Source organism: Gorilla gorilla, chromosome 21 (genome assembly GCF_029281585.2).
Source record: "Gorilla gorilla gorilla isolate KB3781 chromosome 21, NHGRI_mGorGor1-v2.1_pri, whole genome shotgun sequence".
In the NCBI taxonomy this organism is placed as follows: domain Eukaryota; kingdom Metazoa; phylum Chordata; class Mammalia; order Primates; family Hominidae; genus Gorilla; species Gorilla gorilla.
The window spans coordinates 13,779,782-13,806,201 of NC_073245.2; the positions used below are offsets into that span (position 1 = coordinate 13,779,782).

Here is a 26,420-nt window from a genome sequence, read left to right on the forward strand (position 1 = left end):
CTCTACTAAAAATACAAAAAATTAGCTGGGCATGGTGGTACGTGCCTGTAGTCCCAGCTACTCGGGAGGCTGAGGCAGGAGAATCGCTTGAACCTGGGAGGCAGAGGTTGCAGTGAGTCACGATCACACCACTTCCAAAAAAAAAAAAAAAGACCTGACTCCAGTGGACTGAAACTCATCAAATAGGCTTTTAAAATCCATGAGTTGGCCGGGCGCGGTGGCTCACGCCTGTAATCCCAGTGCTTTGGGAGGCCAAGGCAGGCGGATCACGAGGTCAGGAGTTTGAGACCAGCCTGGCCAACATAGTGAAACCCCGTCTCTACTAAAAAAAAAAATACAGTCCGGGTGCGGTGGCTCATGCCTGTAATCCCAGCACTTTAGGAGGCTGAGATGGGCGGATCACCAGGTCAGGAGATTGAGACCATCCTGGCTAACACGGTGAAACCCCGACTCTACTAAAATTAGCCAGGCATGGTGGCAGGTAGCCTGTAGTCCCAGCTACTCAGGGGGCTGAGGAAGGAGAATCGCTTGAACACGGGAGGTGGAGGTTGTGGCGAGCCGAGATCACGCCAGTGCACACCAGCCCCGGCAACAGTGTGAGACTCCGTCTCAAAAAAAAAAAAAAAAAAAAAAAACAAACCACCAGGCATGATGGTGCACGCCTGTAATCCCAGCATTTTGAGAAGCCAAAGTGGGTGGATTCTATGAGCTCAGGAGTTCGAGACCACCCTGGGCAACATGGTGAAACCTCCTCTCTACTAAAATAGAAAACATTAGCTGAGCGTGGTGGCGCGTGCCTGTAGTCCCAGTTACTCAGGAGGCTGAGGCAGGAGAATCGCTTGAACCCAGAAGGCGGAGGTTGCAGTGAGCCGAGATCGCACCACTGCACTCCAGCCTGGGCGACAGAGTGAGACCGTCTCAAAAAAAAAAAAAAAAAAAATCCACCAGTTCATGATAATACTAAAAAGAATTCATTGTTGACCTCTAGAGGATGCCCCAGGAAACCAACTCATTCTGAAAACTGGTCAGTAAAGGGAAAGAATTGATCCTGCCTTTTCTATTTGAGTAGTTCCAGCTCCTCTGGAGGCTGAGGTTGAGGTACTTCAGGATAACAAAGAGTTGATAAGGGAAGATTCTTTATAGAAATATTCCAGTTAGGCTGGGTGCGATGGCTCACACCTATAATCCCAGCACTTTGGGAGGCCAGGCAGGCGGATCACTTGAGGTCAGGATTTCAAGACTAGACTGGCCAACATGTCGAAACCCCATCTCTACTAAAAATACAAAAGAAAAGTAGCTGGGTGTCGTGGTGCACAGCCGTAATCCCAGCTACTTGGGAAGCTGGGGCAAGAGAATCGCTTGAACCCGGGAGGAGGAAGTTGCGGTGAGCTGAGGTCGTGTCACTGCACTCCAGCCTGGGTGACAGAGTGAGACTCTGTCACACACACACACACAAATTCCAGTTAACCAAGCATAGAAGAAACTACCTGATTAGAAAATTACGTTAGGGGCAGCCCCTAACGTAAGTAGTTAATGTTATGAATTTCTCTTCTCTTGATGAGATGAATAAAAAGTAAATAGTGAGACATGGTGGCTCACACCTGTAATGTTTTCACTTATAAGTGGGAACCACTTTGGGAGGCCAAGGTGGGAGGATCGCTTGAGGCCAGGAGTTTGAGACCAGCCTGGGCAACATAGTGAGACCCTTGTCTCTAAAAAAAAAAAAAATTAGCTGGGCGTGGTGGTGCACACCTGTACCCCCAGGTACTTGGGAGGCTGAAGTGGGAGAATTGCTTGAACCCAGGGGTTTGAGGCTGCAGTAAGCTGTGACTGCGCCACTGCACTCTTGCTTGGGTGACAGGGTGAGACCCCATCTCAAAAACAAAACAAAAATAGAAAAATAATGTTTAAAAAGGTAAATAGCACCTGTGAAGAATTCTTTTAAAGAAATCAAACCTGGGCCAGGTGCGGTGGCTCATGCCTGTAATCCCAGCACTTTGGTAGGCTGAGGCAGGCGGACCACCTGAGGTCGGGAGTTCGAGATCAGCCTGGCCAACATGGAGAAACCCATCTGTAATAAAAATACTAAATTAGCCAGGTGTGGTGGTGCATGCCTGTAATCTCAGCTACTCAGGAGGCTGAGGCAGAAGAATCGCTTGAACCTGGGAGGCGGAAGTTGTGGTGAGCTGAGATTGCGCCATTGTACTTCGGCCTGGGCAACAAGAGCAAAACTCCACCTCAAAAAAAAAAAAAAAAAAGGCAAAGCAATCAAATATAATATGTTAATATGTTGATCTCATTTGGAAACACAATTGATTTTTTTAAAAATTTACTTAAGAGACTGGGTCTTGGTATGTTGCCTAGGCTGGACTCGAACTCCTTGTCTCAATCAATCCTCTTGCCTCAGCCTCCACTACAGGCTTTAAGAAATTAGCTCTAAGTCTTTATGGTAGGAAAGCTGTAACTCAGGTTACTGGATCTTGGAGAGGCCAGGATTAGGTGGCCTGAAAAATGTGGGCTTGGTCTCCATCATGATTGTTTAATTAAGACTCTTGGTTCCAGCTGGGCGCGGTGGCTCACGCCTGTAATCTCAGCACTTTGGGAGGCCGAGGCGGGTGGATCACAAGGTCAGGAGATTGAGACCATCCTGGCTAACACGGTGAAACCCTGTCTCTACTAAAAACAAACAAACAAACAAAAATTAGCTGGGCATGGTGGCGGGTGCCTGTAGTCCCAGCTACTCAGGAGGCTGAGGCAGGAGAATGGCATGAACCCAGGAGGCGGAGCTTGCATTGAGCCGAGATTGTGCTACTGCACTCCAGTTTGGGTGAAAGAGCAAGACTCCGTCTCCAAAAAAAAAAAAAAAAAAAAGACTCTTGGTTCCAAGTAACAGAAGACAATGTAAGCTAGATTAAAATATGGGGCGGGAGACTTAATAAACTTATTTTAATGTTGCAGGGGGGAAACATATGGAACACAAACAGGAATGTATTCAGCCTAGGGAATGGACAGAAACAGGACTGGGAGAGCTGGCAAAGTGCTTTTTCTGTTCTGTTCATCTGTTCACTCTTGGAGCTCTGTGCAAACCAACTTTTTTTTTTTTTTTGAGATGCAGTTTTGCACTGTCACCCAGGCTGGAGTGCAGCGGTGCGATCTCGGCTCATTTCAACCTCCGCCTCCTGGGTTCAGGCAATTCTCCTGCCTCAGCCTCCCGAGTAGCTCCCTCCACCATACCCAGCTAATTTTTGTATTTTTAGTAGAGATGGGGTTTTGCCATGTTGGCCAGGCTGGTTTCGAACTCCTGACCTCAGGTGATCTGTCTGCCTCGGCTTCCCAGAGTGCTGGGATTACAGGCGTGAGCCACTGCGCCCGGCCGCAAACCAACTTTTTCTGCTTCTTTGACCCCACGAGGAATGTGGCATCACACTTTGAGAAGTGAGTCTCTATTCCAAGGTGGTGGGGTTTAGGAGGTACAAACATGGCTGTTGGGGCCTAATCTATGATCTATAGGAGGAATGGTTGTAAGTTGGGTAGATGTCAAATATGTCCACTACAAAGATGTAGTTTTGTTTTTTTTTTTGAGACAGAATCTCACTCTATCGCCCAGGCTGGAGTGCAGTAGCGTGATCTCGGCTCACTGCAACCTCCGTCTCCCAGGTTCAAGCAATTCTCTGCCTCAGCCTCCTGAGTAGCTGGGATTACAGGTGCCCCACCGCCATGCCCGGCTAATTTTTTTTTGTATTTTTAGTAGAGACAGGGTTTCACCAAGTTGGCCAGGCTGGTCTTGAACTCCTGACCTTGTGATCCACCCACCTTGGCCTACCAATGTGCTGGGATTACAGACGTGAGCCACCACACCCAGCCTGTTTTTTTTTTTGAAGATGGATTCTCGCTCTGTCACCCAGGCTGAGTGTATCGGCATGATCTCAGCTCAATGCAACCTCTGCCTAAGATATAGGTATTTTAAGGGATCCTAAACTTGGTATTGTCACTGCAATCATTCCTTAGCAAATGGTGTGTGTGCACTCACACTCTGAAAGGTACTGGGGGATGTAAAGATGCAAAGTCTTAATCTGATAGCTCTCATATCTAGTTGGGATTATACAACGTGTACACCAAGAATCTTAGGACCAGGAAGTATGAGAAATGCCACTGAGAGTGACATAAGGCTGGGCAAGGTGGCTCACACCATAATCCCAGCACTTTAGGAGGCTGAGGGGGGCGGATCACTTGAGCTCAGGAGTTTCAGACCAGCTTGGGCAACGTTGTAAAACCCTGCCTCTTCAAAAAATACAAAATTAGCCAGGTATAGTGGTGTGGACCTGTAGTCCCAGCTACTTGAGTGGCTGAGGTGGGAGGACTGCTTGAGCCGGGAAGGTGGAGGTTGTAGTGAGCCATGATTGCGTCACTGCACTCCACCTTGGGTGACTGAGCCAGACCCTGTCTCAAAAAAAAAAAGGGCCAGGTATGGTGGCTCACGCCTGTAATCCCAGCACTTTGGGAGGCCGAGGTGGGCGGATCACGAGGTCAGGAGAGCAAGACCATCCTGGCTAACACAGTGAAACCCTATCTCTACTAAATATACAAAAAAAAGTTAGCCGGGCGTGGTGGCAGGCGCCTGTAGTCCCAGCTACTCGGGAGGCTGAGGCAGGAGAATGGCGTGAACCTGGGTGGCGGGGCTTGCAGTGAGCTGAGATCATGCCACTGCACTCCAGCCTGGGCAACAGAGCAAGACTACGTCTCAAAAAAAAAAAAAAAAAAATCAGGTTTGGCTGGGTGCAGAGGCTCATGCCTGTAATCCCAGCACTGTGGGAGGCTGAGGTGGGTGGATCACCTGAGGTTAGGAGTTCAAGACCAGACTGGTGAAACCCTGTTTCTACTAAAAAATACAAAAATTAGCCAGGTGTGGTGGCATGCACCTGTAGTCCCAGCTACTTGGGAGGCTGAGGCAGGAGAATCACTTGAACCCAGGAGATGGAGGATGGAGTGAGCTGAGATTGCGCCAGTGCACTCCAGCCTGGGCGATGGAGAGACAGACTGTCTCCAAAAAAAAAAAAAAAAAGATCAGGTTTACAGTGAACTGTGGTAATCAATGAAGACTTTAAGGAGGAGGTATCATTTGGGCCATGCCATAGAAGTTGGATTGGATTTTGATAAGCAGAAATGTGGCGGGAAGGAATTTTATGTAGAAATGTAGAGATGCCCTTTGGGAGGCTGAGGCAGGCAGATCACCTGTGGTTGGGAGTTCAAGACCAGCCTGACCAATGTGGAGAAACCCCGTCTCTACTAAAAATACAAAAATTAGCTGGGTGTGGTGGTGCATCCCTGTAATCCCAGCTACTTGGGAGGCTGAGGCAGGAGAATCGCTTGAACCCAGGAGGCAGAGGTTGCGGTGAGCTGAGATAGCGCCATTGCATTCCAGCCTGGGCAACAAGAGCAAAACTCCGTCTCAAAAGAAAATAAAAAAGAGATGTAGAGATGTAAAGATGAAGGATGAGCCAAAGCTGGGTAAGAATAAGGCTTATCTAGAGAATTGTGAGACTTGTTTTGTTAGAACAGTTATGCAAGCATAATAAAGCAATGAGAAAAAGTGGGAAGATGCCGGGCGCGGTGGCTCACGCCTGTAATCCCAGCACTTTGGGAGGCTGAGGTGGGCGGATCATGAGGTCAGGAGATCGAGACCATCCTGGCTAACATGGTGAAACCCTGTCTCTACTAAAAAATACAAAAAATTAGCCCAGTGTGGTGGCAGGCGCCTGTAGTCCCAGCTACTCCGGAGGCTGAGGCAGGAGAATGGCATGAACCCGGGAGGTGGAGCTTGCAGTGAGCCGAGATAGTGCCATTGCACTCCAGCCTGGGCAGCAGAGACTCCGTCTCAAAACAAATAAATAAAATAAAATAAAATAAAGTAAAAGCACTAGACTATTAGTAGTTAACAGCAAGTTAACAATATCCAAATCAGGGCTATTTAGTCAAAGATAAGATAGACTTTGAGCTTGAAAACTAAGGGAAAATTTTCATCTCTTTCAATACTTGGGAAGGGACAGGATCTTCCATATTTAGGAAACTGAGTTGTCCTAACCTCACTGTATTTCATCTTGAATTTTCTCTATTTTCCTGAGACAAGTGGAGACTTTGTGAAAGCAGTCAATGCTGTTATACTGCCTGTGAGCTCCGTCAAGGCCACCAGAATGCCATATGCTAGCTATACTATGCGTATGTATGTGCGCATATAACACACATCTCTGCCCCTTTTCAGCAGTGGACTCTGGGATACAGGCCAGACCTTGGAAGAGTGTCTAGGGGCTTAAGAACTTCACGTTCTTCATAGCTTTGCCTTTTTTTTTTTTTTTTTTAACCCCCTCATACCTTTGTCCTTTGAGAGAGACAGTTAAGTAGGTAAGGTCTTCCCAAGTCCTCACACCATTACACTCTGGCCAAAAGGCCTTGTGTTTGAAACAGGCCTGATCTACACCCCTCATGTCCTTGGCACCGATGAAACACGATGACATGAGAAAGAACTTGGTGTTTAAGCCTCTGTGCCTGGCAATCTTGTGATGTCTTTTTTTTTTTTTTTTTTTGAGATGGAGTCTTGCTCTGTCACCCAGGCTCAAGTTCAGTGGTGCCATCTTGGCTCACTACAACCTCCGCCTCTGGTTTCAAGTGATTCTCCTGGCTCAGCCTCCTAAGTAGCTGGGATTAGAGGTGCCCGCCAACACACCAGGTTAATTTTTGTATTTTTAGTGAAGACAGGGTTTCACCATGTTGGCCAGGCATGTCTCGAACTCCTGACCTCAGGTGATCCGCCCACCTTGGCCTCCCAAAGTGTTGGGATTACAGGCGTGAGCCACCGTGCCTGGCCTTTGTGATGATATCTTAATTTTTACTCCTAATGATGCTCTACTTTAGCTGCAAGAAAGCTCAAGGAAGTCTGTCTCCTGGCTCTTAGAGAGTAGGAACAGACGAAGACATGAATCATTAGGGGGCAGAAGGCGGACTATGGGCTCCAAGATGGTCTCCAGAGATTCTCTTCCTCCTGATATTCATGTCCTTGTGTAGTACCAACCCACACTGAAGAGGGATGACCTGTGTGATAACAGGATATTGCATAAATGATGGAGTATAACTTCCCAGCCTAGGTCATAAAAGACATTGCGATTTGTCTTGTTTTCTCATCTGTCACCAGCTCTAGGGAAAGTCTGCTGCCATGTTGAAAGGACACTCACGTAGTCCTATGAAAGCCTGCATTGTGAGCTGAGGCCTCCTGCCAACAGCCAGCACCAACTTGCCAGCCGTATGAGCAAGCCACCTTGGAAGTGGATACCCCAACCCACTACACTTTCAGAGGACTGCAACCTCTTGAAAGATTCTGAACAAGAACCACCCAGCTTATCAATCCTGAATTCCTGACTCACAGAAACTGGGATAATACATACATACTTACTACTGTTTAAGCTGAAGTTTTGGTGTTTTTACCTAGCGATAGGCCTCTAATGTGGTAGATGAATATTTTGTATGATTTTTGTCATTGAAATGGCTCTCGATTTTCAAGTCATTCCTTTAGAATCTGGCTAGTTTCTCCGAAGCTCTATGCTTACCATTCTTGTACTTATTCTGGTGTATATAACCAGAAAGTTGGCTTCTCTCTAGGGGTAAATAACTGGAGAGTGATAAAGAACTTAGTTCTCACTATAATAACCACAGAGAAAGGATGCCTCGTTACGTTCATTTTACTTTTTTTTTTTTTTGAGATGAGTCTTGCTCTGTCGCCCAGGCTAGAGTGCAGTGGCGTCACCTTGGCTCACTAAAAGCTCCGCCTCCCGGGTTCATGCCATTCTCCTGCCTCAGCCTCCCGAGTAGCTGGGACTACAGGTGCCTGCCACCACGCCCGGCTAATTTTTTGTATTTTTAGTAGAGATGGGATTTCACCGTGTTAGCCAGGATGGTCTCGATCTCCTGACCTCATGATCTGCCCACCTCGGCCTCCCAACGTGCTGGGATTACAGGCGTGAGCCACCGCGCCTGGCCTCATTTTTTTTGAAAAAAAATAAAAAAAATAAAAAATAAAAAAATCTAAGCTTAGTCATAGATTTACCTTACTCTGCTCCAAGGCAATTTTTCAATTTTTTAAAAAATAAATGTTTTCTTTCAGTATAATACCCAAAAAAGTGCACAAAATGTCTTGATAACATATTACAAAGGGAACACACCCATGTAACCCCCACCCAGATCAAAGAAACATAACATCATTAGCCATCTAGAAGCCCATTTGGTCATCTTCATTTTCTTTTCTCTTTTTTTTTTTTTGAGGCAGAGTCCCACTCTGTTGCCCAGGCTGGAGTGCAGTGGTGCAATCTCAGCTCACTGCAACCTCTGCATCCCAGGTTCAAGCAGTTCTTCTGCCTCAGCTTCTGGAGTAAGTGGGATTACAGGCACGCACCACTACGCCCAGCTAAGTTTTGTATTTTTAGTAGAGACAGGGTTTCACCATGTTGGGCCAGGCTGGTCTGAAACTCCTGACCTCCAGTGATCCGCCCGCCTCAGCCTCCCAAAGTGCTTGGATTACAGGCATGAGCCACTGTGCCTGGCCTAATTTTTTTTATTTTATTTTTTGTAGAAGTGGTCTCGAACTTGTGGTGTACCTTATTTATTTATTTATTCATTTTTTTTTTAGAGACGGAGTCTCACTGTCTCCCAGGCTGGAGTGCAGTGGCACGATCTCGCCTCACTGCAACCTCCGCCTACCGGATTCAAGTGACTCTCCTGCCTCAGCCTCCCAAGTAGCTGGGATTACAGGTGCCTACCACCACGCCCAACTAATTTTTGTGTTTGTTTTTTTAGTAGAGACGGGGTTTCACTGTGTTGGCCAGGCTGGTCTCGAACTCCTGACCTTGTGATTCGCACGCCTCGGCCTCCCGAAGTGCTGGGATTACAGGAGTTGAGCCACTGCGCCCGGCCGCTCTCTTTTGGTTATCATAAGGCGGGCAGTAGCTGAACTTCTCAGGAGTCCAAGCTCTGTCATTCTTTAGGCTTTGTGCTTCTGGATAAGTTGCCTCATCATCCAAATGTTACTGCAAGGACTAAGTGAGATGTAGAGGCAGTGGGCAAATTGTGTAAAAATACTACTGTTTCAAGTGTTTTGATGTGGGAGTTCATCTTGCCAGCCAAGGGATGATGATACTTTTGATTCTTCAGGATGATCAGAGCTCACAGACTTGGACGGAAGCTCCCTCAGGCCAAGGAGGACCACATTTTTTGGGGGGTGGAGAGAGGAGGCAGAAAGAGAGGCAATGTCAGGCACTGAGATTTAGAAGAGTAGCCACAGCCGTTTTTGGTTCTTGTAGATCCATCTGTGTTGGCTTCCTGCAGGAGCTAGAATTTTCAGAGCTAGTCCTACAGTGAGGGGAGCTAACGTGGAGTGGGCATGAGAATTCTATTCAGCAAGCACAAGTGAAGCTCAACCTTTTTGTTCAGCCTGCTACAACCAATCATTATGGGAGAGGGGAATAAGGATCACTGCCCAAGGGGCATTACAGTCTCCCCAGGGAGGCACTCTTTTTTATTTTTTATTTTTTTTGAGACGGAGTTTCGCTCTTCTTGCACAATGTTGGGTCACTGCAGCCTCCGCCACCCGGGTTCAAGCAATTTTCCTGCCTCAGCTTCCCAAGTAGCTGGGATTATAGGCATGGGCCACCACGCCCCGCTAATACGGAGGCACTTTTAATTAGCCCAAAGTCCAGTGAAATTTGACGGAGGGAAGAAGTGACCTCAGAGTACAGAACGGGATGGGATCCTTCCGGGCTTGGGCAGCCTTTGGCAGTGGGGATGCTTGGAAGGGTCAGGGTCTCAGTCCTGGAGGTGACCAATTTTTCTCTCCAAAAGAGAAAGGAAGATGATTAAAAAAAAAAATCCATGCTCCAAAGCGGCAGGCAAATCCTTCTATGGCCCCCAATGCATCACCCAGAAAGGGGCTCCAGACTCTCCTGCAAAAGGCCAACTCTACTTCCCGGCTCCCACTTCACCCTCCTGTGGCGAAGGATTTATAACCCACCTCTTTCTTTCAGTTGCCATGGAGACAAGCCCCAGTCCTTTCATTCCTTCTGGTACCTCTCTCTCCAACGCAGGCGGAAAGGAGGCGGCTTAGCCCAAACATGCTGGGGGAGGGGCTGGCGGCCTCGACGGCAGCTGCGGAACTAGGCCGAGGGACAAAGGCTAAGGTCAGCCGCGGTTCAAGCCCTTTCGTCTGCCGACGACCAGCGGCCAGACGCTGCGGGAGCACTGCGGGGCTGGAGGAGGGCTCGAGCTGCGAGGACGGCACGGAGCAGCGGGGTGGGACTCGGGGTCGCCCCAGGAGAGTTCCGCGGCCCGGGGGGGCAGAGGCATGCACAAGTGGGGGCGGAAGGAGGGGGTGGATGAGGAGGCTCGGGCCCTTCCACCCACGCGTCCATTGGGCGGCGCCGCCATCACTCTCTTCTGGGCTACACCGCCTTCTCTTCCTCCGCGGAACCCGGATCCCCTCCTCCACCACCCTCTCCCCGCCCCGTCACGATAGCCTCTCATTGGACGGAGGCACGGTCAATCCTCCTCGAGTTAGGGAGCCGACTGGACGCGAGGCCTTTGGGCCGTCCCCAGCCTCGTCGGATTGGCTTCCTGCGCGTTGGCGCAACGGAAGAGGCGGCCGGCCGAGGGCGCGCCTCTGCTCTGGCTGGACTGCCGCGGAGGAGGCGAGAAGGAATCCGACGCTGGGGGCCTTGTTCGGGCGGCAGCGACGGCTGCTGCGGATGGGAGCGGGCCGGCTCGGCGCGCCCATGGAGCGCCACGGCAGGGCTTCCGCCACCTCCGTCTCGTCGGCTGGGGAGCAGGCGACCGGGGACCCCGAAGGGCGGCGGCAGGAGCCACTGCGGCGCCGGGCGAGCAGCGCGTCGGTGCCCGCGGTCGGGGCCTCGGCTGAGGGCACGAGGCGGGATCGACTGGGCTCCTACAGCGGCCCCACCTCGGTCTCCCGCCAGCGCGTCGAAAGCCTGAGGAAAAAGCGGCCGCGTAAGTGTCCCGTGGGGCGCCCTCCCGGCCCGCCCTGCCCCCCCTTCCGGCCCACCCTGTCCCCTTCCGGCCCCGCCGCCGTTTTTCCCGCGCGCGGACACTGTCCCCGCACGGTGGTCCCTCGTTGGTGCGTGGCCTGACATCCGGCTGGAGGCCTCGGGTGCTCCGAAAGCGGTACCTTCGGGGGCCCCCCGCACCCATTGGTATGCACTTCCCGCTTGTTGGGGTGGAGGGCTTTTCCCCAGGACCTATCCTCCCTTTTCTTAGCTCCTTGGGCATTCTCTTCCTGAGGGTCACATGATTTTATCCTCGAGAAGGCTTCTTTTGACTCATTTCCACTTCCTCTCCTCCCAAATCCTTTGAATCCCCAATGTTTGTTTTCCGTGGGTTTCCAAAGAGCGGCTCTCTAATACTTTAAGTCCCTTTTATTCGTCAATTTCGGGCTTACTGGAAAATGGTTAACTGCCCCTTGAGTTGCACCAGGCCTAAAACTGTATTCCGTGCACCTCTAAGGTGGCTGCCCTTCTTCCCGTGAGAATCCAGGTCATCTCTCACCCACATATCCCCTCCGTTTTCCTTCTGTCTATTTGCAGGTACTCACGATTCAGAACTGTGGCATTCTGGGCATTAAGGCTCTTTGTTTTGAGGGGAAACAACATCTTTCTGAATTTTGCCTTGGGAGTTGCATACGCTCCTCCCAGAGAATCCGTTTCCCCATTTTATTAGGTTTCTTTTTCTGTGTTGTGTATTCTGTCCCCTTTACAAGTCTTCAGTTCAGGACCGCTGCCTGGCAGCCATTGCTGCTGTTGAAAGTATCAATTGTCCTGATACTGTAATATGAGCTTTACAGTGTGATGCCATTTTACATATGGTTGGACTTTTTGGTGGGTGTTGCCAGATTCCTATTTCAGGAAATTGACTTGTTTAAATGCAGATTGTGAGAGGGAGGGAAAATGGCAAGATGTGAGATTTTTATTGGATAGTCTTGTACCTTAGCCCAGTCACCCAGCTGCTTTTTTGAATCTTCTCTGATATGGATGATTAAATGTAGTTCTGTTTTGCTGTGAAAAGTTTGGGAGTTTTCAGTTCTTTTGTCTTTTTCCATCTTCTTGCAACAGATTTGGAAAACAGATTCTTAACCTGTGCCATTTTCAGAGTCAGTCACCTAGTTTTGTTTTATTTGAGAAGCACCTGAGTTTGAAGCAATGCAAAATATGAGATCTTTCATGGTTTTGTATTACATCGTTGGAAGTGGATGTAAATTCCAAAGATTCAGCAAATAAGAATATAGCCATTAGCCACAAGGGTTTTTTTGGTTTGTTTTTTGTTTTTTAGTTTGAGACAGCGTCTTGTTCTGTTGCCCAGGCTGAAGTGCAGTGGCATGATCATGGCTCATTGTGGCCTTAACCTCCTGGGCTCAAGCCATCCTCCTGCTTCAGCCTCCTGCATTGCTGGGACTAAAGGCACGTGCCACTATGCCAGGCTAATTTTTCAATTTTTATTTTTTTAAATAGAGATGGGATCTCTTATGTTGCCCAGGCTGGTCTTGAATTCCTCCTGGTCTCAAGCGATCTTCCCACTTCGGCCTCCCGAAGTGCTGGGATATAGACGGGAGCCATTGTGCCCGACCTGGCAGTCGTCTAAGAGCTTTGGTAACTCATTAGCCTCGTGGCTCTGAGGTAGGTGGTAGTATTCCATTTTACAGATGAGAAAACTGGGACACGTTAGCCCGGTCAAATGGCTAGTGCGTTGTGAAATAGAAATGTAAACTCAGAATTGCTAGCTTCATAGCTTTTGCGGTGGACCACTGTGTTTTTCTGAATTATTTACGTTCTGTTAGTTATTTCTTCATTGCTCTAAGACCAAGCATAAGTTTGATCTTTTGTGTTCAAGACTGACTTACTTGAGGCGAAAATTTTTAGATACTGTGGAAGTACTTCCAAATATTGAGCATGAGAATGACCTGGTAAAAGTGCAGATTCAGTGGGCCCAGTTAAGCTCCTCATATTCAAATACAGGTGACTCAAAGACCACACTCAGAAAAACCGGTTTACACTGGGTGGGGAGAATTATATTAAGGTAGTTTTGAAACTTATTTTGGGGAACTAAATAGACACATATTCATGCTATAGGATTTATATTTTGTTTTGATGTTTGATGTTTGTCGTGATTCCCTTCATTATCTTCTCTGGCTGATAAATCATGAAAACCCATCTTTCCAGTATAAGACCTGCTAAAGGAATGAACAGGATACTGATTGTTCTTCCTTCCATTTGTTTCTTCTGTACTATCTAGGGGTGCCCCTGTTAGGTGGAGAAGCAGGCTGGGCGCAGTGGCTCACGCCTGTAATCCCAGCACTTTGGGAGGCCAAGGCGGGTGGATCACCTGAGGTCAGGAGTTCGAGACCAGAGACCAGCCTGGCCAGCATGTTGAAACCCCGTCTCTACTAAAAAATACAAAAATTAGCTGGGCGTGGTGGTGCATGCCTGTAATCCCAGCTACTCAGGAGGCTGAGGTGGGAGAAGCATTTGAACCTGGGAGGTGGAGGTTGCAGTGAGCCGAAATTGTGCCAGTGCACTGCAGCCGGTATGATACAGTGAGACTCCTCAAAAAAAAAAAAAAAAAAAAAGGAGAAGCAGCTTGTTGACTGCCGAACCCTCCTAGAGTATACTTCAGTCTTATCTCTGAGAGAATTCAACTAAGACTAAATCTTTTTTATTTCTTGTTGGGAGGTTTGGGTATGGAATGGTGCCACCTTTCTGGTGAAACCCTATCTCTACTAAAAATACAAAAAAATTAGCCGGGTGTGGTGACGCGTGCCTGTAGTCCCAGCTACTTGGGAGGCTGAGGCAGAGAATTGCTTGAACCCGGGAGGCAGAGGTTGCAGTGAGCGAAGATCGCGCCACTGCACTCCAGCCTGGGCGACAGAGCGACTCCGTCTCAAAAAAAAAAAAGCCTTACTCTGATACTGCACTACTTGTCTAAAGGTGCAGATAGATACTAGTTGTCATTTGAAAGTCGAAGGAGGTATTCAGGTTATCTTAGGCATTCTTGTGGTCCTGGTTGTAGTCGTGTTCTGTCACGCATTTCCTAGAGCAGTGTAGTTCCCAAACCTGCCTTTGTCCCAGACTTAACTGCATCAGAATCCCTAGCGATGAGGCTAGGCATGTGTATATTTAAGTTCTTCAAAAGTTTTGCATCAGGTTGGGAGGGGGGTGTGTCTCTCAGGGCTGAAAGAAATACCAAATAAAGATGATTTTAAAATGATGGAAACCAAGACGCTAATGATGGTAATGTAGCTACCATTTTCTGAGTGCTTATTTGTCTTGGACACTATGCCGAGTATTTTATAAGCATCTTGGTTAAGTCTCATAGCTATCCTGTGAGGTAGGTGTTTTTTATCCCCAATTTCCAGATGAGAAAACAGGCTCAGTGAAATTGTCCTTTTGTCCAAGGCCATATAGTGAGTTAGTGATGGAGTTGGGTTTTGATTCCTGGTGTCTTGACTTCAGATCCAGTGTTCTTGGTCCACATTTTGGGGTGGGGGAAGGTATGTGTGATGTAATCCAGAGCTGTGGTTCTCAAGTTTTTAAAACTTTCCCTCAACCTACCATTGCATGATATAGGTCTGCAAAGGGGTCTAAAATTATATTTTAAATTTTATTGAGGCATAATTAAATAGAATAAAATGTACAATTTTCGCAAATGTAGACACTCATGTAACAAGAGAACATACATTTTTATCAAGGGCTCCAGGTGTTCAGCATATGTGCAGCAGGTGTGCAGAAGGTGTGGAAGCCCTGTGATCAGAGTGCTCCACAGTAGTGTGGATGACAAACTTATCCTTTGAAGATGACTCGCAAGGCATGTTGTAGCATGCCAGGGAGACCTTTGGGGCTTGTTGATTTTGGACTCCTAGAAATCTAACCTTCATAATAAAGTTTTTGTTTGTAGCTTGACAACACTAGCCTAGAAAATGGATCATTTTTTCTTGGCTTTCCGAGGAGCGTTGCTGTTGGCAGTATGGAACTGGAGCCGGGGCCCTGTTAGGCTGCCTTTATTAGGCTCAGCATTTCAGCTTCAGGGAATTAGGACGGATTGACCCCTGGGAGCTGAGGAAAAATGTTAGATTGCTATAGCTTTGTGGCCCATTGGGAGAGGCAAGATGGGAGTTTTTTTTTTTTTAAGAGGAGTTTCACTCTTGTTGCCCAGGCCAGAGTGCAGTGGTGCAATCTTGGCTCACTGCAACCTCTGCTTCCTGGGTTCAAGCAATTCTCCTGCCTCAGCCTCGCAAGTAGCTGGGATTACAGGCATGTACCACCATGCCCAACTAATTTTTTGTGTTTAGTAGAGATGGGATTTCACCATGTTGGTCAGGCTGGTCTTGAGCTCCTGACCTCAGGTGATCCATTTGCCTCGGCCTCCCAAAGTGCTGGGATTACAGGTGTGAGCCACCGTGCCTGACTGAAACGATGTTGTTTGTTTGTTTTTGAGACAGTTTCACTCTTGTTGCCCAGGCTGGAGTGCAATGGCATGATCTCGGCTCACCACAACCTCCACCTCCCAGGTTCAAGTGATTCTCCTGCCTCAGCCTCCCAAATAGCTGGGATTACAGGCATGCGCTACCACGCCTGGCTAATTTTGTATTTTTAGTAGAGACAAGGTTTCTCCATGTTGGTCAGGCTGGTCTTGAGCTCCGGACCTCCGGTGATCTGCCCACCTCAGCCTCCCAAAGTGCTGGGATTACAGGTGTGAGCCACCTCTCCTGGCCTGAAGGTGTTTTTTAACCTATTGATTTATCAACTTTTTATTTATTTATTTATTTATTGAGACGAAGTCTTACTCTGTCGCCCAGGCTGGAGTGCAGTGGCAGGATTTTGGCTCACTGCAACCTCTGTGTCCCAGGTTCAAGTGATTCTCCTGCCTCAGCCTCCCGAGTAGCTGGGACTACAGGTGTGTGCCACCGTGCCTGGCCAGTTTATCAACTTTAAATGGAACCAAAGTAAATACGGCCTGTCTTAGATATATAATAAATACTAAGCAATAAGCAGGGACTAAAAATCGTCCAGTTATGCAGCTGTGTAAAATGGTACAGTATATTACTTTAGGGGCCATGTGTAAGAATCATGCAGTTGGATAATATGGTTGTTTAGTGTTGGTGTCCCTGCCCTCTATCTGGGGAGACCATAGCAGGAAGAGATGTATGTTGTTAAAAATATTTTGCTGACTGTGTATGCTGGCTCATTCCTGTAATCCTAGCACTGTAGGAGGCTGAGGTGGGAAGATCACTTGAGACCACGAGTTCAAGACCAGCTTGGGCAACATAGCCAGACCTTGTCTCTCCAAAAATAAAAAGGGCATGCATGGTGGCTCACACCTGTAATCCCAGCTACTCGGGACGCTGAGGCAGGAGAATCACTGGAACCCAGGAGGTGGAAGTTGCAGTGAGCCGAGATTGCGCCACTGCACTCCAGCCTGGGAGACAGGGCGAGACTCCATCTCAAATAAAATAAATAAATAAATAAATAATAGTAAACAAATTAGCAGAATGTTGTGGCACATGGTCGTAGTCCCAGCTACTTGGGAGGGTGAGACAGGAGGATTGCTTGAGCCCGGAAGATTGAGGTTGCACTGAGCTATGATCATGCCACTGTACTCGAGCCTGGGTGACAGAGGGAGACCCTGTCTCTTTTTTTTTTTTTTCTTTTTTTTTTCTCAAGACATTTCAAAAAATAGGAGGAGGAAGATAGACTAGGCTGTTGTAGAGCATCAGGCAATGAAAAGAATGGCTATTTTGATTATTTAAAAGAGTGGTGATGTTTTTTGGACTTAAAGTTTGTAGCCTTGTGAGCTTTTCTCAGGTTCATAATTTGGGGTATCTTCAGGCACTGTTCAGGTAAGACTGACTGGGATGTGAAAACTTTTCTAAGTTGTGGCTTAAAGTTTGCTTTCTAAAAATGAAACCCATCTCAGTTTTTTAGTAGTCTGTTACATTTTGTGTGTTTATATTTCCTGAATGTAGAATTTGTTGTTGAATTTGCTGATTTTACGATATGTGGTCTTTTATAAGTATCTAGTCCCTGAGTTTAAAACTATTTTGGGAATAAGAATAATTATTAAAGTACCTCTTTCAATGTTAGGCCAAGATATTGCTTTCCTAGAACAGCCTAGACATGGATTTGCGATGTCATTAACCATCTGTGGTCTGGTAAAAGTGTAGTTCATAATATTGGAAAATTGAGCACACTTTTAAAAGTAAACTGTGTGTTTCTTTTTTTTTCTTTTTTTTTTTTGAGACGGAGTCTTGCTCTGTCGCCCAGGCTGGAGTGCAGTGGTGCGATCTTGGCTCACTGCAAGCTCCTTCTCCTGGGTTCACGCCCTTTCTCTTGCCTCAGCCTCCTGAGTAGCTGGGACTACAGGTGCCCGCCACCACGCCTGGCTAATTTTTTTTTTTTTTTTTTTTTTTGTATTTTTGGTAGAGACGAGGTTTCACCATGTTAGCCAGGATGGTCTCCATCTCCTGACCTCGTGATCCGCCTGCCTCGGCCTCCCGAAGTGCTGGGATTACAAGCGTGAGCCACCATGCCCAGCCTACTGAGCTATGTATTTCCCATTGGAAAGTGTGATGTTGTGAAATATATATATTGGTCTTTAGCCCATTTCCTGGCATACAACTCCTGAAATCCTTAGAAACTCCACAGTGATGTCCTTTTGTGTGCTAAGGAGTTAACTGATGGCTGGAAGCCTCTGGACTTAGTCATGGCAAGAACAAGACAGGATTAGAGGGTTGGGACTTTCACTCCTCTCCAGCCTCTGGGGAGGGGTGGGGGCTTGAAGGTTAAGTTGATCACCAGTGGCCAGTGATTTAATCAATTATACCTACTAATGAAGCCTCCATTAAAAACCCAGGAGGACAGGGTTTGGAGAGCTTCTGGATGGCCAAACAAGAGGTTCCAGGAGGGTGCAGTGCCCGAGAGCACAGAAGTTCCGTGTCCCTCCCCTATACTGTGTACTATGCGTCTCTTCCTCTGAATCTTTTGAAATATCTTTATAATAAACCAGTAAATGTGTTTCTTAGGTTCTGTGATCCAGTCTAGCAAATTAATCCAAACCAAAGAGGGGTCATGCAAACTCCAACTTGAAGCCAGTTGATCAGAAGTTCTGGAGGCCCAGATTGGCAACTGGTGTCTGGCAGAGGTGTGGTGGAGGAGCAGTCTTGAGGGACTTAGCCCTCGACCTGTGGCATATGATGCTATCTCCAGGTACATAGTCGTTGGAATTGCATTGGAGGGCACCCAGCTGGTGACTGCTGCAGAATTGGTTACTTGCTTTGTGTGTGGGCTCACAGAAGTCTTCCGTGTTGATCGTTGCTGTGGTGTGAGAGCAGAGGAAAAACTTTGTTTTTCCACACTCTTAAAGGATTTCAGTGGTTGAGACCTATTATGGGACCTTGTGCTTTGCATGCGTTTTGAAATGTGGCCTAAGTCAAGTATAGGTTGTCTACACTGAGTACCTTGGAGGTCTTAATATCAGGAAATATGTTAAGGGCTGTGAATAGACTGAAATGTCTGAAAATTAATGGCCAGGACTCACTAACTAGAAGGTGGGGGCCTTCTCTTATCAGTGAGCGCTAGGCTGGATGTGTTAGCTCACGTCTGTAATCTCAGTACTTTGGGAGGCTGAGGCGGGTGGATCGCTTGAGCTTAGGAGTTTGAGACCAGTCCGGGCAACATGGTGAAACCTCGTCTCTACAAAAAATTAGCTGGTTGTGGTGGCCTGCTCCTGTAGTCCAGCTCCTTGGGAGGCTGAGGTGGGAGGATCACTTGAGCCAGGGAGGTTGAGGCTGCAGTGAGCCTGAACCTGGTGATTGTACCACTGTACTCTAGCCTGGATGACAGAGTGAGACTGTGTCTCTCAAGAAAACAAAAACGAAAACAAAACCTGGGTGCAGTGGCTCACGCCTATAATCCCAGCACTTTGGGAGGCCGAGGTGGGCGGATTAGTTGAGGTTATGAGTTCAAGACCAGCTTGGTCAACATGGTGAAACTGTCTCTACTAAAAATATGAAAACTAGCTGGGCATGGTGGTACGAGCCTGTAATCCCAGCTACTCGGGAGGCTGAGGCAGGAGAATCACTTGAACAACTGGGAGGCGGAGGTTGCAGTGAGCTGAGGTCTGTCACTGCACTCCATCTGAGCAACAGAGTGAGACTCCATCTCAAAAAAAAATCCTCTTGGTTTTAATTGGTTATATTGGATTTTATTTTTTGGAATCTGTTGAGATAATCATGATTTTTTTTCCCTTCATCTTACTAATTGGAATTTCTAATGTAAAAGCCATCGCTGCATTACTGAGAAGAATCTCTTTTGGCCATGGCCTATTAATCTTACTGTACAACTAGATTCCATTTTTTATTTTATTATTTATTTATTTTGAGATGGAGTCTTTCTGTCACCCAGGCTGGAGTGCAGTGGCACGATCTTGGCTAACTGCAGTCTCTGCCTCCCGGGTTCAAGCAATTCTCCTGCCTCAGCCTCCTGAGTATCTGGGATTACAGGTGCCCACCACCATGCCTGACTAATTTTTGTATTTTTAGTAGAGATGGGTTTTACCATGTCGGCCAGACTGGTCTCGAACTCCTGACCTCAGGTCATCCACTCGCCTCGGCCTCCCAAAATGCTGGGATTATAGGCATGAGCTGCCTCGCCCTTAGGCTTTCTTGCTGAGTATATTTAATAAATATGTAAGGCTAGATGTTTCCGTTTAAGTACTACTTTGGGTATATCCTATTGGTTTCTATATATTGTATTCTCATTGTCATTCATTTAAAAATAAATTTTGTTTTGATTTCCTTTTTAATCCCAGAGTTAATAGTTTAAAAATTTCAAAGTAGATAGATTTATTTCTTTGTTTGTTGGATTAATTTCTAATTTTGAAGTTTTGCAGTAAGTGAATGTGACTTGTTCTTTGGAATTTGAAGTTCTTTAAGCTAGTGCAGTTAATTTTTGTGAGTGCTTTATGGGTTTTTAAAGGAATGTTTGCATGGTTTTGTTTGTTTTGGGAAACAGTCTTGCTGGTCTTGAGTGGTTTTTTTTGTTTGTTTTGGGAAACAGACTTGCTGTTGTCTAGGCTGGAGTGCAGTGGTGCGACCTCGGCTCACTGCACCCTCTGCCTCCCGGGTTTAAGTGATTCTCCTGCCTTAGCCTCCCGAGTAGCTGGAATTACAGGTGCCCACCACTGCTCCTGGCTAATTTTTTATATTTTTAGTAGAGATGGGGTTTCACCATCTTGGCCAGGCTGGTCTCAAACTCCTGACCCCGTGATCCACCTGTCTTGGCCTCCCAAAGTGCTGGGATTACAGGCGTGAGCCACCGTGCCCAGCCGGGTTTTTTTTTTTTTTTTTTTTTGAGATGGAGTCTCGCTCTGTCATCCAGGCTGGAGTGCAGTGATGTAGTAGTGTAGGCTCACTGCAACCTCCACCTCCTGGGTTCAAGTGATTCTGCTACGTCAGGCTCCCAAGTAGCTGGGATTACAGGCATGTGCCACCATGCCCGGCTAATTTTTTGTATTTATTGGAGACGGGGCTTCACCATGTTAGTCAGGCTGGTCTCGAACTCCTAACCTCTGGTGGTCCACCCATCTTGGCCTCCCAAAGTGCTGGGATTACAGATGTGAGCCATTACATCCGGCTGTTTTTTTTTTTTTTCCCCAGAGTTCTATTTGTGTTTACTAGATCCACCTTATTAGCCATGATATTAAAATTTTCTTTCTACCATAATTTTGTAGGTGTGTGTGCAATCTACAAATTCCTGAGGTCTGTGTCATTCTCATACTGACTTGTAGATGTGTCAGTTTCTCTGTTAGTGTTTTCGAAGTATGTGTTATGTGCATAAGGAACATGGCTATTAGATTCATCAGTTGTACTTTTTTTTTTTTTTTTGAGATGGAGTCTAGCTCTGTCGCCCAGGCTGGAATGCAGTGCTGCGATCTTGGCTCACTGCAAGCTCCGCCTCCCGGCTTCACACCATTCTCCTGCCTCAGCCTCCCAAGTAGCTGGGACCACAGGCGCCTGCCACCATGCCCGGCTAATGTTTTGTATTTTTAGTAGAGATGGGGTTTCACCATTCACAGGATGGTCTCGATCTCCTGACCTCGTGATCCGCCCACCTCTGCCTTCCAGTGTGGTGGGATTACAGGCGTGAGCCACTGTGCCTGGCCCATCAGTTGTACTTTTTATGCACTTGAGAGAGTTTTTTTTTTTGGTCCCTTCTTAATGCTTTTTTGTTTGTGTTGTTTGGTCTGCTAGTATTGTATCTGCTTGCTGTTAACATTTGCTTGATACAGTGGAGTAGCATTCTCCAGGCATTTATTTTAGTCATTTAAATTCAAGTGTATAAATTCAGCAAGTGAGTTAAGTGAATGGTGCCGGCGATTCTACCCAGTGTTTCCGTCAGTAACTATATGATTATGAGTGAGTATAGGGATGAGAATGGTGAATCTCCTTTCCCCTGTAGGGAAAGGAAGGGGCATGATTGTCTGGAGGGGCACCTCTTGTAATGTGAGCATAGCTCTTTGCCAAATGAAACACTGGTCTTGAAACAAGGTATGACCTTTACTGTACTATGGTTCTTAAATGTAAATCAGCTGCTCTATCTAGTATTCATCTCTAGTGAGGTGCTTAAGAGTGCTTAAGATTTTTATAATGTGTAATACTTTTGACTAAATGCCATTTTCATCTTTCAAAGCATTCAACTCCTCCTCATGATGTGACTCCATTGTGGGTGATTTACCATTTTTCCTTCAGTTTACTTGTATAATCTTGTTTGAGGTATCTTTTTACATCAACATGTACTTGAATTTCTCCTTTTCTCTCCTAATTCCTGGTTAAGCTCACAGAATTTCCTCTTCAGTCTAGAAGAGAAATTTGACCTATTTGTGATTACTGATAAGTGCAGTCATTCCCATCATTTATTTATTTATTAAATTATTTTTAAGTTTTTTTTGAGATGAAGTCTTGCTCTGTTGCCTAGGCTGGAATGCAGTGGTGCGATCTTGGCTCACTGCAACCTCTGCCTCATGGGTTCAAGCGATTCTCCTGCCTCAGCCTACCGAGTAGCTGGGGTTACAGGTGTGCACCACCACACCTGGCTAATTTTTGTATTTTTAGTAGAGATGGGGGTTTCACGATGTTGGCCAGGCTGGTCTTGAACTCCTGACCTCAAGTGATCCACCTGCCTTGGCTTCCCAGAGTGCTGGGATTACAGGCTTTATTATTTATTTATTTATTTAAGAGATAGGATCTTGCTCTGCTGCCAGGCTGGAGTACACTGGCTGTATCAAAGCTCACTAGCCTCAAACTCCTGGGCTCAAGCGATCTTCCTGCCTCAGCCCCTGGAGTAGCTGGGACTACAGGTGCACGTGATCATACCTAAATTTTTTTTTTTTAGAGATGTGGTCTTGCTGTGTTGTCCAGGCTGGTCTCCCAACTCCTGGCCTCAAGTGATCCACCCACCTTGGCCTCTCAAAGTGTTGGAATTACAGGCATGAGCCACCACACCTGGCTGTTTTGTATTTACTGTACTTTTCCCCATTTCTTGTCAGTCAGCTTTTTTGAACTGATTGCTTTATTTTTTTTCTAATGTGAAAGTCATTTTTTTTTTCTCCTCTGGAGTTACCTCTAAATTTTGACACATTTAAACTATCACTTCTGTATTCTTGTGTAGAATTAATCAGAATCTATCTTTTCTTCCCTTTTCCAACAAGACAGAACTGCTGCTTGCTTTCATTTCCTTCTCCCTTCTCTTCCCTCTTCAACTTCCTATGTCGAAATCATGTAAGTATTTTAGTTTCAGATTGCTTATTTTTGTAAAAGTCAGTACTTTTGTTTATTTCTTAAAGCTGTTGGATGTTTTAAAATTCTGGCATTCATCTACCAATTATGTTAGAGAAGGCCTTTGAAAAGTGAAGCTGATCCCTGACACACGTGGAAATTGGTTTTGCACTCCCACTTGAAAGCTTACTTGGTTGGCTGGATATAAGTTTCAAAATCATTTTCCTTATAACTTTGAAGCCAGTGCTCCGTTGCCTTCTGGCATCTGTGCTGCTGATGAAAAGTCTGATACTGACTTTTATGTGATTTATGTATCTTTATAGGAATTCAGTTTTTTCCTTATGATATCTCGAAATTTCAATAGGATGTGTCTAAGTTGTCTTCCCCTTCTCTGCTGACCGATAAACACTGTTCAGCACTTAGAGTAACCTGATGATTGGTGTCTTTCCCCAAGGAAATTTCTGGAACTAACATAAGATGTTGGTCTTTCTGGTTCTGTATTCTCTCCCTCTCTCTTTTTTTTTTTTTTTTGAATTAGAGACAGAGTCTCACTCTGTTACCCAGGCTGGAGTGCAGTGGCATGGTCATAGCTTGCTACGACCTTGACCTCCTGGGCTCAAGCTATCCTCTCACTTCAGCCTCTCAAGTAGCTGTGACTACAGGTGTGTGCCTGGCTAATTTTTTATTTATTTTTTATTTTTGAGACAGAATCTCACTCTGTGGCCAGACTGTAGTACAGTGGGACAATCTTGGCTCACTGCGACTTCCACCTCCCGGGTTCAAGCGATTTCCAGCCAATTTTTGTATTTTTAGTAGAGGTGGGGTTTCATCATGTTGGCCTGGCTGGTCTCGAACTCCTGACCTCAGGTGATCCACCCACCTTGGCCTCCTGAAGTGCTAGGATTACAAGCATGAGCCACCGCACCCGGCCTAGTTTTTTTTTTTTCTTTTAAAGTAGAGATGGGGTCTGGCTGTGTTGTCCTGGCTGATCTTGGACTCCTGGCTTCAAGTGATCCTCCCATCTCGGCCTCCCAAAATGCTGGGATTACAGCTGTGAGTCACTGCACCCAGCCAGGTTCCATTTTCTCTATATTGACTATATTGACCTTTCTTTCATACTTGAAAAGCATTTGGGGATAATCTTTTAATTTTGTTTTCCATTTGTTTTTTCTGTGCCCATTTTGCTGTTAAATATATCTGTCAAGTTTTATTTTAGCAATTGTTTTTTCTCTTTTATAACAGCGTCTTTAATGTTGTAATTTACATACAATAAACTGCATCCATTTAAAATATACAGTTCCATGAGTTTCGACAGATATGTATAGACACACACACACACACACACACACACACACACACACACACACACACACACACACACACACACACACACACACACACACACACACACACACACAAAAAACCCTTTTACCCCCAAACAAGAGTTGGGTTACCAGAGTTTTTCCCTCCTCCTGTGCAGTCCCACCCCAGCTCTCAAGCCCATGATTTGCTTGCTTTCAGATGTGAAAATGATTAGCTTGCCTTTTTTTTTCCCCCCTTTTTGAGACGGAGTCTCCCTCTGTCGCCCAGGCTGGAGTACAGTGGTGCAATCTTGGCTCATTGAAATTTACTCCTCCTCCTGGGTTCAAGTGATTCTCCTGCTTCAGCCTCCCGAGTAGCTGGGATTACAGGCGTGCACTGCCACACTGGGCTAATTTTTGTATTTTTAGTAGAAACGAGGTTTTGCCATGTTGGCCAGTCTGGTCTTGAACTCCTGACCTCAGGTGATCCGCCCGCCTTGGCCTCCCAAAGTGCTGGAATTACAGGCATGAGCCACGACACCCGGCTTTTTTTTTCCTTCTTTTCCTTTTTTTTTTTTTTTTTTTTTTTGAGACCGAGTTTTGCTCTTGTTGCCCAGGCTGGAGTGCAATGGCATGGTCTCGGCTCACTGTAACCTCTGCCTCCCAGTTCAAGTGATTCTCCTGCCTCAGCCTCCCAAGTAGCTGGGATTTCAGCGCGTTCCACCACGCCCAGCTGATTTTTTTTTTTTTTTTGAGATGGAGTCTCACTCCGTTGCCCAGGCTGGAGCGCAGTGGTGTGATCTCGGCTCACTGCAGCCTCCATCTCCTGGGTTCAAGCAATTCTGCTGCCTCAGCTTTCTTAGTAGCTGGGATTAGAGGCATGTGCCACCACGCCCGGCTAATTTTTTTTATTTTTAGTAGAGACGTGGTTTCACCATATTGGTCAGGCTGATCTCGAACTCCTGACCTTGTGATCCGGCCGCTTCAGCCTCCCAAAGTGTTGGGATTACAGGCGTGAGCCACTGCGCCCAGCCTAATATTTTGTATTTTTAGTACATATGTTTAGTACATACGTGCATACTTAAGTACAATATGATTTCACCATATTGGTCAGGCTGGTCTTGAACTCCTGACCTCAGGTGATCTGCCTGCCTTGGCCTCCCAAAGTGCTGGGATTACATTCTTGAGCCACTGTGCCCGGCCAGTTTGCATTTTCAGAAGTTTCATATAAATGGAATAATATAGTATGTAGCCTTTTGTGCAAGGTTTCTTTTACTCACCCTATTATTGAGATTCATGAATATTAAGTATGTAGTAGTTTGTCCCTTTTTTTTGGTTTTCAGAGCATTCTTTCCCACAATTAGGAAATTAACATGGACAAACTGTATTTAAATTTTGCCAATTTTGTCTGGGCGTGATGACTCAGGCCTGTAATCCCAGCACTTTGGGAGGCCAAAGTGGGAGGATTGCTTGAGGCCAGGAGTTGGAGACCAGCCTGGACAACACAGTCAGACCTTGTCTCTCCAAAATAGCTGGCATGGTTGTGTTCCTGTAGTTGTAGTTACTTGGGACGCTGAGGCAGGAGGATTGCTTGAGCCCAGGAGTTCAAGGTTACAGTCAGTTGTGATTGAGTTGTGATTGCACTCCAGCCTGGGAAACAGAGTGACACGCTGTCTCTAAAAATAAAAATAAAAGGTGAAGAATGAATAGAAACAGTTTTGCATGGATTCTTTTGTACGTTGTGTATTTAGTTGTATATAATTTTATCGTGTTAATTTTTGCAACCACACACATCTGGCAATCGTTTTTTAATTTTTGATTTTTCTCTATGGTAGCTTTTTTTATGGATGAGTTATGATTTTACCTCTGAGAATATTTTTGATTCTGTTTATTCCTGCAACTCTTTCTTCAGATATTTAGTTTCTCATTTTTGTAGTGTTTATTTCCCTTGTAGTTTTTCTAGTTTGTAAAAGTGATAATCTCTGGTTTGAGAATTCCTGTTCTTCTGCCAGTGGATTCAGTGTCTGTTTACCAGTTGGTCAGGATTGATTTTAGGGGAGGTATGAGATATGTGGCAAAATACGGGGTAAAATGTCTCCTTATTTCTTCTGGGTAATAGCAGCCACCTGAGTGCCATCCTGATTCTGGGGCTCCAGTGCCTGTTTCCAGTGAAGACTTTGCTTCTGTCAGTGTTGGGGATAGAACATGGTTATTGGTAGAGGGAGTGGCCTGTCCACTTGTGCCAAACA

The 26,420-nt window shown here is 46.3% G+C and overlaps 1 protein-coding gene across 3 annotated transcripts in view; it reads left to right on the forward strand.

Annotated features, from left to right (window-relative positions):
* Positions 1–6,587: 6,587 nt before the first annotated feature.
* PANK2 (pantothenate kinase 2) overlaps positions 6,588–26,420 on the forward strand; it is a 44,994-nt gene continuing 25,161 nt past the window's right edge. For 2 of the 3 annotated variants that reach the window (XM_031004753.3, XM_055372503.2), the window contains exon 1: positions 6,588–11,040. In XM_031004753.3, the coding sequence (XP_030860613.2) occupies positions 10,152–11,040 (889 nt within the window). In that variant the 5' untranslated portion in view covers positions 6,588–10,151. Of the gene's footprint in view, positions 11,041–11,100; positions 11,244–26,420 lie in introns of those variants that run through there. The other variant, XM_031004754.3, reaches the window with a different exon arrangement.